Raw genomic sequence first — 16,021 nt, 5'->3', positions numbered from 1 at the left:
ACTGTCTTCTCCCATTCAGTGCTTTCATTTTAACTGAGGTGAGGTTTACGTCCATGAAGTTAACCATTTGAAAGTGTACAGTTCAGAGGCATTCAGTACAGCCACAGTGCTGTGCGACTGCCATTTATATCGAGTTCTGAAGTATTTTCATTTCCCTGAATGAAACGAAACCCCTGTGCCTGTTGTGCAGTCACTCCCCATTCTCTCTTCCCCCATCCCTGGCAGTCACATCTTTGCTTTTACTTTCTAAGGATTTACCTATTCTGGATATTTCCTATAAAGGGACTCATACATGTGTGACCTTTTGGGTCTAGCTTTTTTTACTTAATGTTTTTGAGGCTCCCCTGTGTTGTAGTACACATTAGTTCTTCATTTGTATGGCTGGATGAAATTTCATTGTACGTATAGACCAAACTTTGTTTTTCCGTGCATCTCTTGACAGATATTTGGTTTGTTTCTACCTTCGACTGTTGTGACTAGTGCTGTTAGAAGTATTTGTGTGCAGATCTTTGTTTGAGTAACCTTGTGTCATCAGGTGTGTCAGACAGCTAGCGTGGCTGTCTCATCATTAGGTGCATTCATTGCCTGTGATCTCTGGAGCTCTTTTTGTTTTCCTATTAGCCTTCTACTTGTTTTCCTTTGTCCATGCATAGACTGCACAGGAAAGTGTTACCTAATTTGTACAAGTGCCTTTACTTTTTCTTCGTGAGGTCACAGTTAGACTTACAAATAATCATTCCAGCAGTTCTTATCAGGCAGTGTGATCAGCTTTTTGTGAAACTGTTCCCTTTGAGTATACATGGTTACTAAGTCAGTTTACTCTGTTTTTAGATAGTAGGTAAGGATTATTGTTTGTACATTAATCTTTAGGATTAAGAGGGGATGTTGAGATTCCACAAACCTAGGAAGCAGGGTTTCTTTGTATAAGAACATGACTGCATGGCGTTACCCACTTTACCGCTAAAGTTCTTTCTTGGCACAACTTCAGTTGAATTTACTAGCTCCTTGAAACTACCCCAAAGCAGAGCAAAGATGTTCTTGGTGTTTCAGTCAGGGAAAATTGATAAATTCTTAGTCTGTGAAGAGAGCAACCAAAGTTTTAAGTATTTATATAATCGTAGACTGCCTTTAACTTTTTATTCTTTTAAAAAATACACATTTCAAAGATTTATTTAAGAGAAAGCAAGAGTGAGCAAAGCAGAGGAAGTGGGAGAGGCAGTCTGTTGTGGGATTCAATGCCAGGACCCTGAGATCATGAGCTGAGCCGAAAGCAGATGCTTAACTGACTGAGCCACCCAGGCAGCCCCAAAATATACGTTTTAAAATGTCTGACTTGGGGCGCCTGGGTGGCTCAGTGGGTTAAAGCCTCTGCCTTGGACCTGGGTCATGATCGAGCCCCGCGTCAGGCTATCTGCTCTGTGGGGAGCCTGCTTCATCCTCTCTCTGCCTGCCTCTCTGCTGACTTGTGATCTCTGTCTGTCAAATAAATAAAATCTTTAAATAAATAAATAAATACAATGTCTGACTTGGTATGTAAGACTGGTAATTGGCTTTTCCAACTACTATTTTTGGTAGTTTAAAGACTCAAAGTACTTATTTTGATACAGTGAAATTGATTTGTCAAATAAGGCATGAACTCCTGAAAAAAATCTATGGAATTATTTATCATGCTAATGGTTATTTTTTTGAAGTCTTGCATATCTTTAGCACATTTCCTGAGCCTGTTGTATTAATAATGTGTTTGTTGCTTTCAGAACATGAAGACTTTTTAACAGTTGCTGAATCACTGAAGAAAGAATTTGATAGTCCAGAAACTGCTGATCTGAAGTTTCGAATTGATGGGAAATATATCCATGTCCATAAGGCTGTTTTGAAAATCAGGTATTTTTGTGTTAACTTAGAGACATTAATAACGTTTTGTTGTTGCAATCTCCATTTTTCTGTTAGCCCACAAAATGGGGACTGATTAGGAATAGCCTTGGCAGTAGAGAGAAATGGTACAACGTAGTATTTTTGTGAATGGGATCCATGCATTACTGAAGAGTTTTGCATGTGATGTGAGTATGCACTCCTGCCTTTTGAAAAGGCATGATGTGGGGTGCCTGGGTGGCTCAGTGGGTTAAAGCCTCTGCCTTTGGCTCAGGTCACGATTCCAGGGTCCTGGGATTGAGCCTCGCATCGAGCCTCCCATCGAGCCTCGCATCAGACTCTCTGCTCGGCAGGGAGCCTGCTTCCTCCTCTCTCTCTGCCCGCTTCTCTGTCCTCTTGTGGTCTCTGTCTGTCAAATAAATAAATAAATTAAAAAGAAAAGAAAATGCATGATGTGATAATGTGAGTATTTGTATTGTGTTGACGTTTCCCCCCACTTTTTTTTGAAAGAGAGAGAGAGAGAGAGAGAGAGAGAGCGAGCATGCTCTGAGCCAGGGTGGGAAGAGGGGCGCAGGGAGAGGAAGAGAGAATCCCAAAGGGGCTCCACCCTGGTTGACATGGGGCTTGATCCCACGACCCTAAGCCAAAATCCAGAGTCTGACTGAGCCGTTCAGGCTCACTGTCTGTATTGTGTTTTATTTTTTATTTATTTATTTATTTATTTATTTTATTTTTAAAGATTTTATTTATTTATTTGTCAGAGAGAGAGCGAGTGAGAGCGAGCACAGGCAGACAGAGTGGAAGGCAGAGTCAGAGGGAGAAGCAGGCTCCCTGTGGAGCAAGGATCCCGATGTGGGACTCGATCCCAGGACGCTGGGATCATGACCTGAGCCGAAGGCAGCTGCTTAACCAACTGAGCCACCCAGGCGTCCCTGTATTGTGTTTTAAATGAAGATCTGGTGAATATTTATTTCCATTGACAAATTTACATGCTTAAAAAAATACAGAAGATTTTTAGTGAAAAGTGTGTTTATCTTCTTTTACACTTAAAGATTTCTTTGTCCTCAAGCAGAAAACTCACTGTCAAGAGTGGTGAACCTCTGACCTTGAGGGACATCTAATTCCCAATTACAGGAATGTCCTTTAGAGAGAGTGGATGATGACAGGATTGTATTTATTAATAACGGTTTGGACTCTTGGGCCCTGAGGCTGCCATTACTGAAAAAGAGGCACATGAAGTGAGACTGTTGGGAGTTATAGTGGCCATTTATAAGTCCCTTTTGAAATTTAGTTGAAAACCTTTTTACAAAATAACACATTTTAAGGGAACCCAAAAGCCATATGTCAGTTATTTTTTTTTAATTTTTTAAAATTTTATTTATTTGACAGAGATAGAGAGGGAACATAGGCAGCGGGAGTGGGAGAGGGAGAAGCAGGCTTCCCGCTAAGCAGGGAGCCCGATGCGGGGCTCCATCCCAGGACCCCGGGATCATGACCTGTGCCGAAGGCAGACGCTTAATGACTGAGCCACTCAGGTGCCCCAGTTATTATTGAGAGTAAATATCTGAACCACAGTATTAACAGGTGAACCAGAAATGTTCCTTTCCATGAACCTGTGGTCAACCATCTGTTCCTTTCATTTAATTGTCACATTTAATTTGTCATTCCTTGCCTAGACAACTGTTTCTCTTTACTTCTCAGATGAAGTAATGTCTTATGTATGTGGAACCATTTTTAGTTGAGAATGGATTTTGAAAATATCTATGTTTATTTACACCATATCTCATTTTAAAAGGATTTGAAAAGGTGACTTTTTAAAACTGAAGTAAATGACATACTTAAGAAAACCCAGTATTTAGAAATCAGTTCCTCATACAGGTGGCTTTTTCCATGCAAGTACAACATAAAAAGCCCCACTGACGTTTTTTTGAAATCTGTGACTCTCCCAGTGAATGTATTTTGTGAGTAACAGGCTTGGGAAGATTGAAAGGGAGCAGGTCAAAGCAGAAGAACAAAATAGGACTAATGGCTATTTTGAAGATGTGTCAGAAAAGAAGAAAAATTATCATGTAAGGTAATGGGATAATAATCAGCCTAAATGTAATCCAGTTAGCATTTAAAACCATTTTAAGGATATTCTGATTACATGAAAATTAAAAACCAAATAAATTACTTGAATGATACTGATACATAGTCAAAGATTTGAACTATCATTTCTGAATTTCTTTTAATTTCATTGTTTAAAAATGCATTTCTCTATAATACTTTTAAGAAAAACACGTGAGCAGAATGCTTGATCTGAATGAGGTCTGCCACATGGAGACAGTGGAACACTGGAAGTGCTAGGTCCTTACTTCTAGGCTCCATTTATAATTCATAGTATTTGATAATTCTCATCGAAAAATGAGAGAGGAAATATGCAGATGGTGAATGTGAAGCCTTTGCTAGCTGCAAATCCGTGATCCTGGGGTGTGTGGGTCCAAGGATAGGAATAGTTCAGGAGACCTGTAATACTTACCTGACCGCAGCAACTTCATAGGTAATTTTCTGTGTTCTCTTTAGGTGTGAGCACTTTCGGTCCATGTTCCAGTCTTATTGGAATGAGGATATGAAGGAGGTGATAGAAATAGACCAGTTTTCCTACCCAGTGTACCGTGCCTTTCTCCAGTACCTCTACACAGACACAGTGGACCTGCCGCCGGAAGATGCTATAGGTACCTCAGCCCGCGGGACAGGCCAAGCCACATGGTCACACAACTCTCTTGTGGTCTTACAGTGCTGAAGTTTAAAAAGGGTCAGGTTGACTGGTTTTAGACAATATTTGAAGATAAATGTCTTTAAAAACAGTGTTGTATAGTAATGATGGTTAATAATTATGGATACATTTATTTATGACTGTGGACTTATTTTCATCTACTAATACTGAAGTATACATTGCTAATGCAAATAACATCTCATCTCAGAAGTAAAATCAGGGGGTAATTCTATTTATTCCCCTTCCTTTGTACTGTAGAAGAAGATGCATAAAGTGAGTGGAGGAGAGGTCTGTTTGGGGGTGGGGGAGGTAGGGAGTGAAAAAGAGGATTTATTTAATAAAATTTAGAGTGTTATTCACTAAGAAACTTCTGTTGATTTATCCACATAACTCTTTTCACTGAAATAAATTATGTATGTTTATAAATTATGGGAAATTATCGTAAACTTAATTAAGCTTTCCATACTTTTTGCTTCTAGGTCTTTTGGACTTGGCCACATCTTATTGTGAAAACCGACTGAGAAAGCTTTGTCAGCACATTATCAAACGTGGAATTACAGTGGAGAATGCCTTTTCACTGTTCTCTGCTGCAGTCAGATATGATGCAGAGGTAACATAAAATAAAAACCAGAAACCACCTCCTCCGGCTCCCCATGGCCTGCCCCCTGCTTTTCTTGCATGAGACAAGGAAAAGGAGTAATTTCACTTCTATTTAGGGAATCCATGAGCTGACCGATCCTCAAAAAATGAAAGCTGGCCTGCCTTGTTTATTCTGTGTTCATAGTTTCAAAAATGGCTGTTCTTCTTTCATTTTTAACTAAGAAAAGAAACTAACTGAAGTCCAAGCAGCTCTACTGTGGGTCGAAATAGAAAGTGTCCTACCCAGTTGGACTGACGCCATATTGTAGTTTCGGGGGTTTCTCAAGGTCAGCATATATATATATATTTTTCAAAACCCACTTTGCTATCTCTCTAACTCTACCCTGTTTTCAGCCAAAGATGCTGTATGATTCCTATCTGTGTATGCTCTGAAATTCTATCTTTGTCTAATTATAACTCATTCATGTGTGAAGAACTCAGTCTGGGCTCTTTTTGTTTGTGTGTTTGGTTGTGAATGGTTGATTTTGCACTGGATTGAATTCTTAATCTAGGATTCATGGATCTCTAGAGAATCTATGAATGAACGGGGTTTGGGGAGTTTGAAATTTGCATTTAGTGTGTTTTCTTGAAGTTAAGAACCAAAGTGTCATCAGACTGTAAGCTGTTCATAGGCAGAAACTGGTTCTTATTCACCTCTGTACCCTGTAGTGCCTGGCACATAGTAGGTACTGGGTAATAAATGTTTGTGGAACTGAATGAATGTGGCACTACCTGAAGGGTGCATTAAGGATAATTAGTGAACTTAAGGCTGGTCTGGTTGGTTTTATAAATTTATAGAGAATAAAGGTAGAGAGCAGTACGCTGAGAGTTTAAGATGTCCAGTTAAAGTATACACTTTAGGGCGCCTGGGTGGCTCAGTGGGTTAAGCCGCTGCCTTCGGCTCAGGTCATGATCTCGGGGTCCTGGGATCGAGTCCCGCGTCAGGCTCTCTGCTCATCAGGGAGCCTGCTTCTCTCTCTCTCTCTCTGCCTGCCTCTCTGTCTACTTGTGATCTCTCTGTCAAATAAATAAATAAATAAATCTTTAAAAAAAAAAAATAAAGTATACACTTTAGTGACACAGTTAGCTCTTCTTAGAGGTAATTTGTCATCATTTGACAGGTAGAGAACCTGGTATCAGGATTTACCAAATACCCGCAGAGGTCTATAACCATGGCTTTGGCAGTGTGGTGGAAGACAGATTTCATCTTTATCACACTTAGGGGTCAGAATGCATCATTACGTCTTGTATTTTTAAAATGTGTCCTATTTTTATTTGAGGTTTTGATTATAAATATTTAATAAGTTCAAATAGCTTACTTAGGTCTGTGGTCTGGCAACAGATGGTATGATGATCAAAGTAAATCATATCTAATAGGAAATGGAAGTATAGATTTTTTTCTACCTTTTCTGTGGCACCATGAACTTCTTTATTGGAAGTGCTATTTCTTTGGGTTGCATTCTACCCAGTGATATAATTTTAAATTGGTTGATGCTTGTTCTGTCTACTTTTTAATTGACTTTAACATCTTCTCTGTGTCTCTCCCCTACTCCTTCACAGCTAATGAGTTCCCTATTCCTAGTGCTAACTGAAGCCAGTTAGAACATCTGGGCAGAGGCAAACATCTCAGCTCTAGGTACTAGAAATTTCTTTCTCACTAAGCTAAAACCTACCCCCAAAGGTCACAGAAAAGCACTTTGTGCTGCTTCTACCCATGCCAGCTGGAAATTTTTTTTTTTTTAAGATTTTTATCTATTTATTTGACAGACAGAGATCACAAGTAGGCAGAGAAGCAGGGAGAGAGAGAGGAGGAAGCAGGCTCCCCACTGAGCAGAGAGTCCGATGTGGGACTCGATCCCAGGACCCTGGGATATTGTCCCAAGCTGAAGGCAGAGGCTCCAACCCACTGAGCCACCCAGGTGCCCCTGGAAATTTTTTTTTTATTACTAGTTTTTGTTTTTCTCATACTAAGTATAGACACATGAAATACTGTCCCTTCCTTGAGACTGAAAATATATGTGATTCCCTAGAGTCTGTCACAGTATGGGCATTTGGTTTGGCACTCAAGAGTGTATGTTGATTGGGCACCTAGGTGGCTCAGTTGGTTAAGCTGCCTTCGGCTCAGGTCACGATTCCATTGTCCTGGGATTGAGTACTGAATTGGGCTCTTTGCTCAGTGGGAAGCCTGTTTCTCTCTCTGCCTCTGCCTGCCACTCTGCCTGCTTGTGCTCTCTCTTTCTCTCTGATAAAAAAAAAAAAAAAAAGTATGTTGAATTAAATGAATGAACAAATATATTTGAAATACCTCACCACGAAGGTGTACTTTTTAGAAAACAAACAAACAAAAAAAAACCCCAACCCCACAAATATTATATATTCAATGTAGAAAAATTAGAAAATAGAAGACAAAAATGAGAATCACCTCTTTCTTTCTAGGCTATTTTTTTTTTTTTAAAGATTCTTATAGGAGTTCTGTAATTGACTAATATACTTTTACATTATATTTTCTTAATGGTGTAGAATGTAGTAAGTAAATAAAATGTTTCTTTATCTTTCTTTCTTTTTTTTTTTTTTTTAAAAGACTGTATTTATTTATTTGACAGAGACACAGTGAGAGAGGGAACACAAGCAGAGGGAGTGGGAGAGGGAAAAACAGGCTCCCCGCTGAGCAGGGAGCCGGATGTGGGGCTGATCCCAGGATCTGGGATCATGACCTGAGCCAAAGGCAAACACTTAATGACTAAGCCACCCAGGAACCCCAAATGAAGTGTTTAGAATATAAAAATAAAACCCACTCACTTTGTTTATTAGTTGATGGGAAGCTTCTATATTAAGTCAGATTGGAAATTAACTGCCAGAAAATTGACTGACTTTCAGAAGCTCCACTTGAGACCAGCTGACTTTTCCTTCATTCTATGGTTCAGATGCTAGGAAGATGGAGTCTATGGGCTTCTTCTATTTTTTTCTCTTTTCTGTAAGTTCCTGCAGTTCCTCTGTACCCCATTTGACAAGATAATGTCCAAGCAAATATACACACATAAAAGCAACAAAAATATATTGACTCAGTAGTTAGGAAGTTTTTTTTTTTTTGTTTTTTTTTTTTTAAAGATTCCATTCATTTATTTGATAGAGAGAAATCACAAGTAGATGGAGAGGCAGACAGAGAGAGAGAGGGGAAGCAGGCTCCCTGCTGAGCAGAGAGCCCGATGCGGGACTCGATCCCAGGACCCTGAGATCATGACCTGAGCCTAAGGCAGCGGCTTAACCCACTGAGCCATCCAGGTGCCCCAGGAAGTTTTTTTTTAAAGTAAGCTGCTTGTGGTGGAGCTGTCACATTGTGAGTGCATTGTCAAACTTTCTCCAAGTTTTAGCTGAGGAACGACTTGGCACAGGAGCACTTCCATATTCCTTTAGTACAAACCCAAATGAACATTGCCATCAAGGGAGAAGATGTGAATGAAACACTGTATCGAGATAGTTCTATAGCTCATCACACGAATTTTGAAATGTTTCTATTTATACGGTCTTCAGGAGATTTTTGTTTTCTGTTTATATTTGAACATTAGGAGAAATAGTTAGGAACAAGAGTACAGCACTTTCCAGAAAATCCTACTTGGTGAGCAACTTCATCCTAAGATTTTGCTGTTGTTGGGAAGTCATAAAAATAAGGCCAGGAATCTAAGTCCAAAATTGGTTTGGGATGTTGGTATTGAAAATTTTTGTACTAAAGGCTGATGGTCAGCATTTTTTTCTTTCTGAAATTAAAAGTTTTCCATCATCAGTAGACTATAAAATATTTTTTGGTTAGTGGGACAAAGTACCTTTCTATATTTTGTCATATGTAGTAAGACATTTAAGTACATTCTAAAAAACCAAACCAAAGACCCCTTTAATCTGGAATATTTTGTACCTGATATATATTATAAAATACTGAACTTACAGTTTTAGAGTTTTGTTACTACTTTAACAACAAGTTTGGACAGAAGTAGGTGTGGTTCACAGTTTTGCCATCTGGAATGTGTCTCAAGGTTGGCTTGTGACCCATACACAACGTGTCTCACCCTGGCCAAGTGGCCTTCAATAAAATTCTTAGCATTCAGTTATTTTAGCTTTGGGGAATTTAGGACTGGTGAAGTTCATTTAGGCTGCAGTAGCATTTTTAAAAATGGGGATATTAAGACCATCAACTGTCTGTGTTTTACTTTGTTACAAAGAAAATCTGTGGGAAGGAAAAACAAATTATTTTCAGAATATAAAAGTTATTGGAATAATTTAAAAAATTTGGAATGAATTTATAAACTGTTTCAGAATAGCAGTATATTTTGAGCTTTCTTGCTGATTACAACAAATCTAGTATTTTATCTCATTTGCCTTAGAACCACTTTATAATAATTTCACCATAAAATGTCATAAGTAAGGGATTTAGTTTCTGCAATACCAAGAATATCGTTTTAGAGCCCCTGATTTTGCACCCTTTCCCACTTCTGTATTCCATGGGCCTTTAAGAAGATGCTCCAATCTGTTATGAATTTTTTTTTTTAAGATTTTATTTATTTATTTGACAGACACAGCAAGAGGGAACACAACCAGGGGGAACGGGAGAGGAAGAAGCAGGCTTCCTGCTGCTGAGCAGGGAGCCTGATGTGGGGCTCTATCTCAGGACCCTGGAATCATGGCCTGAGCCACCCAGGTGCACCCCTGTTATGAACTTTTTTCATCTACTGGTCAGGTGATGCCTTCTTGTTCTTCTTGGAAATGTTTGATATAAAGCCCGGCACTCTTGTTATAGTTACCTTATTAGTTGGGTAGGAGTTGAATTTTCTTTTTGGGGTATTGAAAATGTGATCATTTGCAGAATGAGCAAACAGATTATGTAGGTTCTTCAAATATTTAAGAATTAACCAGGAAAATATCTCATTTACACCTCAAAGACAAGCTGACTCAGAGCATTGGCTGTTGAGTGAATTACGTTGCTATGCCTCTCTGCTTCATGCAAATGAACTTGCAAACAGTTTCTCTTTCCAAGTGCATTCAGTGCTTCCTTTTCCACAGAACTGCCTTAAGCAGGATTCAGCAGTTAAATGGCACTTATTTCAATAACCCAGATTTAGATAATTTTCAGGGTTCTCTAGTTCAACTTTCAGTGTTTGAAACTGCAGAACATTTTTTGAATACTAAGTTACTGAACCAATTCAAACTGGTTGGAGGGGAAGGGAAGGCAGTTTGATAGAGCTAGTTTCACAAATGTATGCAGTGATTTGAAATTAGAGGCACCCTTTGTATACTGTACTACATAAAAGTTCTTAAAGTTTATACCCAAGATCATCTCTGTATAATTAGTAAACTGGGTAAACTCATTTTTTCACATGTACTCAAAAGAGCTTGAATTCCAGATTTGTGGGCACAGAACTGATAAGGTTTTACAATGCCAGAATTTAGTGCAGCATTTGAATTTGAATTTGAAATTATGTGATTAAAAGTTAGTATTTAAAGATCCTCATCTGATACATTGCATGGTTTGAAGAACTTTCTGAGCTTATGACTTGTTATTTCTTCCTAAATTATATGTAGAAACACTAGTGTCGTCGTCGGTCGTCGTCCCCCGTCCGTCGTCCGTCCGTGTCCCCCCCCCCCCCCGTCAGAGCGAGCACAGGCAGACAGAGAGGCAGGCAGAGTCAGAGGGAGAAGCAGGCTTCCTGCTGAGCAAGGAGCCTGATGTGGGACTCCATCCCAGGACGCTGGGATCATGACCTGAACAGAAGGCAGCCGCTTAACCAACTGAGCCACTCAGGCGTCCCGACTAGTGTTCTATTTTTGATAAATAAGATTAAAATGACTTTTATCTCCTTGTGGAATATAATTTAGTCCCTAAAGCTGTTTCTTAATCATTGGGTTGTAATACCAGGAGTAGGGCTTTCTCTTTAATAGTAATGTGAGAGGGAATGTTTTATATAGTTTAACATTTTATTTTTTATTTTATTTTATTTTTTTAAAGATTTTATTTATTTATTTGACAGAGATCACACGTAAGCAGAGAGGCAGGCAGAGAGAGGGGAAAGCAGGCTCCCTGCGGAGCAGAGAGCGCGATGCGATGGGGGGCTCGATCCCAGGACTCTGGGATCATGACCTGAGCCAAAGGCAGAGGCTTTAACCCACTGAGCCACCCAGGCGCCTCATATAGTTTAACATTTTAGTTTATTATAATACACAGAACATTTACCTGTACTTCAGCCCACGGGGACTCTCTTATAAAAAAGCGCTGATGAAAAGACTGTGCTGATATTTTAAATGCATTGTGAATTATCTAGAAAACAAAACTCTGGCAGCAACTGACTAATACACATAGAGATGGTTTATCTCTTACTGGTGATATGACTGACAGGAACCTCATTCAGGGACCCTTAAAAGAAGGAAGCATTTGTTTGTAGGGCGCTGCACTGAGCCAGTAGAAAGGGATGTGACTCTGTGTTTGTGTGTGCCCTTCCCCACCCTGCCTGAAATTCTCATTTGACAGTATCTGGAAACTTGAAACCAAGACACTGCAGTTTAAATGTTGAGTTCCTGGTTTGATAGAACCCTGAGTATTGACCTTCAGTGCAGCTTGCAAAGTTAAAAAAAAAAAAAAAAATCAAGGTATTTGTGATAAGTGCTTTCGGTGTGATTTGCTGTTATATATTTAGACTTTGTATACATTCCAGTGCCTAACTGATTTACTAAATATATGTTCTAGTGTTTAAAGGAACAAACATAGTAGCCATTTTGCTGCGGATGAAAGACTGTATTATCATTGGCGCAAATAGGTTTTTAAGTTGCTCCGGTTTGCCACTTGTGTGTATTACTTTCCTTCTGAGTGTCGGTAGCTGGTTACTTCGTTCGTCTGACTGAAAACTCCAGTCTGTGAATATTCTTCTCCGGATTGACCATCTGAGAAATTAGTTTTCCGGGAACTGCAGTGTATTATTCCTTATGGCTTTAAGAATGATGACATTTTATCTAGGAGAGCATAAAAGTGGACTTAAGGTCTTTGGAATTTTTTTCTTTTTTAATGTGTCTCTTGAAGTCATCTCTTTATCACTTTTTTGTTTCTTAAAACCTTCTTTAAGCTAAGTCTTAATTCTTTTTTTCAGACTTCTTGACTGTGGTAAAACATATGATGGACTGAAGTTGCTTTCAGCTTTGTTTTTAATTATTATTGAAGAATAATAGGCCAGCATTATTGTACTAGTTTTAGGTGTATGCTTTCAACTGCTCAGGATGAAGTCTGCGTGGGACGAGACTGTGGTAGCCTTGCAGAAGCTGTTGCCCATAGGCTGAGTGAATGGTGTGTGTTTTGAAGAGTCAGACTTGAGGTAGTGGAATTACTGCTTTCACTATGTTTTGGCTAAATAGTGTGTGCTTTTCTGAGACCTACCTATGGTCACTTGTTTGCGTAGTTTGAGGTTTCTGGCCTCAAATATCTTTTCTAGGGGAGGGTGAAAGATTTGGGATGAGGGTTTGGATAGAAGTAATTCGATCAAAGTTAATAAAAAAAGGCCTCTTCTTGTTTTTATTTTTGTTGTGTGTGTCCAGGATTTAGAAGAATTCTGCTTTAAGTTTTGCATCAATCATTTGACAGAAGTTACACAGACTGCAGCATTTTGGCAAATGGATGGCCCTCTGCTAAAGGAATTCATTGCTAAAGCCAGTAAATGTGGAGCATTTAAGAACTGAAGCCCAAGGCTGCTGGGTTTTGTGAGTGCCCGGGGGTATGGGCGATGGTGCATCCTTTGTGCTCTGCGGGTGATGTAATTTTGCAGGTAAAAAACCCATCAGGTGTGTTTTTTTTTTTTTTTTTTTTTTCCCATTTCTGAGACACAGTTCTCTGTGTAGGAATATATGAAGGATGTACAGCTTTCCTGAACCCGTTTTAAACAACTCTTGTTTCCAGAAATGTAGATTTTAAATGTGACCTTAATTTGGCTGGAATTATTTTGAAAGGGGTGAAAGTTCAGCTGGTTGTTTTTTTGTTTTGTTTCTGATTAGAGGAATTTATGAACTTGGAAAGGGAAAATCTGTGGTAATTCTTCTGTTTCACATATTGACAACCCTTTGACACCAGGAATTGGGACAGTCTGTGAATTGTGGGATAGTCATAGAGGCCCCACCGTGAATTAAAGATGCTGACTTTGGGGCTCCTTGAAATGCTGCATTAGTTGCTATTTCAGTAGCCATACTGTGAAGGCATAGTTAAGATAGTTTGAGGCTTTTGTATTTGCACTACTGAGGACCTTTTTAAATTTCATGGTGTTTCAAAAATAGTAATCTGTTTAATATAAGTTATCCCTATTGAGATGCTGATCATGTAAAGATAAACTTCTAGGCCAAGACTTCTCTAAAGACTTAAGCACAGAAAGAGTAGTAATTTAGGACTACCTGTGAAAACTTGATCATGAAAGAAATTTTGTTTGGACAAAGGTCAATATTTTATAAATTAGAATCTCCACTACTATCCAACAGTGTTTTGTTTTATTAAGACAAAGTCCGAGAACTGAAGTTAAAATTGCTTCCCCCATCATTTCCCCCTGTAAATGCTCATCATAAGAGGAAAGTAATGGCATGCTCGTATACTCTGGCCTTCCTAAATCATGGCAGCTAGATCATCAGATCTGCTACATCAGACTCAGAAGTGGTTCTTAAAACCACCTTTCTGGCGGGACTTCTTGGAATTTGTTTTAGCTCTTTTTTCCAGGCCGAGTATCACAAAATTCGCTTATTTGTAATCTCAGTGGCTTTCATTTTAGACTTCTTCAGCTTTTAATTGTGTTAGGTATAATATTTAGCACAATTTAACTTCAAAAAAGGATCAAAATTATGGTTTTCCTGAAAAAATCCTACTTAAAAGGGTCTTTCAGTTTGGTTTTGTGTTTGGTTTGGTTTTGGTCAGCTTATGAAACGTGATTTTGGGAGGAAGAGTGTTCATCTCTGGGTTTTATCATGTATGTCCGTTGAGCTTGCTGTGAGAACAAAGCTTCGTTCTGCTCTCTGGCCCATGGACTCATTTCCATTTGCGGGCGTGCCCTAGTGAATTCTTTCCTGCTTGGAGGTTCCCTCATCTGAACTTGGAGCCTAAATACATTTTCAGAGCCGAATTAACAGGAGGGGGAAGATATGCTGCAGCTGCTATTTTTAGCAATGTTTCGATGTGGGGGTGGGGGTTGGGTGGGAGTGAGGGCTCAAAGATAGTTCACTGATAAGTGAGATAATGACAAGCCTTTTCTTGACCATGTCGCAGGTGATTGAAGTCCAATCAATTATTAGATTAGAATTAGTTCTGCAACATGATAGAATTTTTCTTACTAGGTTGATAAATGCACATTAATTTGATTATTAGCTATGATGGGTAGTGTTTGTAACAATCACTGTTCTGTAGGCTTATGATCTGGACAAACAAGAACTTCAGTATGTTTACGCTCTTACTTGAAAAAAAATTTAAAAAAAAGCACAAATTAAAGTAGTAGGTAAATTTCCGTAGAGTGATCTCTCATTCAACAAGTATTTACTGAAGTTCCTTATATAGGTGAAGAACCACTCCTCATAGTAGATTACTGAGTAATTTGTATGAGTATGTATGTAGTGAAGAAAATGGGAATAAGTCCTTTGAAAAGTACTTGAGTATCTTTTTTTTTTAATACACTCTTATTTTTCTACTTGGTTTTATTGTTAATTGTAGCAGGAAATGAAAACTGTTCTTTGAATTGTTTTTTTCATCTGATGTAATAATGAAAGCCAAAGTATTCATATTTCTTAAGATAGCCCTAAATGTAATCTTGAAATTCTTACTGGAACAATGTTTGATACTCTAGTATATAGGCTGTATTTATGTAATGTTTAGAATGACATGTTAATAAATAATCTGTTAAGACATATGTGTAGGGTTGTTTTTCCCCCTCAAAAATCAGTAACGTGCAGCCTTAAAAAGGAAGGAAGTTCTCCCGTGGTGCAGCCCGGACCAACCTTGAGGACATTATGCTGAGTGAAGTCACAGAAGGACAGATGCTGAATGGCTCAGCTATGGGAGGTAATGAAAACAGTGGCCAGATTCTCTGAGACAGAAAGCAGAGCACTAGTTGCCAGTTTGGAGGTAGGAGAGAGGACTTGAAGAGTCAATGTTTAATGGATACAGAGTTTCAGTTTTGCAAGATGAGAGTTCTGGAGGTAGATGTGGTGATGACCACCCAGCAGGGTGAATGTGTTCATGCTGCTGAGCTGTGCACTTGAACTTGGTTAGCATGGTCAATTTAATGTTACCTTTTTTTTTTTTTGCCACTAATCAGTACAGTGATTCCTAGGGGTGTTAAGCTAAAAATAGGTACCACAATGAATATGTCACCTGTTTCTCAATTGTGTCCCCTCCCCCAGAGAAATCCTCTAGTTTTATTCCCACTGAAAGATAATACAATTGAACTGTCATAGCAGAAAAATATATCTGGATCTTGTACTTATAAACGAAGGGAAGGACATACATAGTCCCTGTTCTCAAGGAACATATATGTTATTAGAGAGGAGAGAGAAGTTTAGGAATTAACACAAAAACATATCTATAAGCAACTTTTCATAATAGGTAGTGAGAGAAAATGGGTTAATATGAAAAGTAGATGCTCCAAAGGTCATGTTTGTGCAGGGTGGGGAAAGATGAAATGTCCTTCTTGCTCATTCCAAAATAGCAGGCAAGTGACACAAGCAAAAGCTTGGAGGTGGGAGCTGATGAGCCTTCCAGAA

At 38.8% G+C, this 16,021-nt stretch overlaps 1 protein-coding gene across 6 annotated transcripts in view; it reads left to right on the top strand.

The window, feature by feature from the left end:
- The window catches only part of RCBTB1 (RCC1 and BTB domain containing protein 1), a 51,964-nt gene extending 36,800 nt beyond the window's left edge, over positions 1–15,164 (top strand). For 5 of the 6 annotated variants that reach the window (XM_059144426.1, XM_059144423.1, XM_059144421.1 and 2 more), the window contains 5 exons: positions 1,755–1,881; positions 4,432–4,583; positions 5,104–5,234; positions 9,829–9,992; positions 12,833–12,970. In XM_059144426.1, the coding sequence (XP_059000409.1) occupies positions 1,755–1,881; positions 4,432–4,583; positions 5,104–5,234; positions 9,829–9,992; positions 12,833–12,839 (581 nt within the window). In that variant the 3' untranslated portion in view covers positions 12,840–12,970. Of the gene's footprint in view, positions 1–1,754; positions 1,882–4,431; positions 4,584–5,103; positions 5,235–9,828; positions 9,993–12,832 lie in introns of all 6 variants that reach the window. The other variant, XM_059144425.1, reaches the window with a different exon arrangement.
- The last annotated feature ends 857 nt before the right edge of the window (positions 15,165–16,021 follow it).

Source organism: Mustela lutreola, chromosome 13 (genome assembly GCF_030435805.1).
Source record: "Mustela lutreola isolate mMusLut2 chromosome 13, mMusLut2.pri, whole genome shotgun sequence".
NCBI lineage: Eukaryota > Metazoa > Chordata > Mammalia > Carnivora > Mustelidae > Mustela > Mustela lutreola.
Note: the sequence above shows the minus strand (reverse complement) of the source record. Positions and strands in the feature narration are given on the sequence as shown.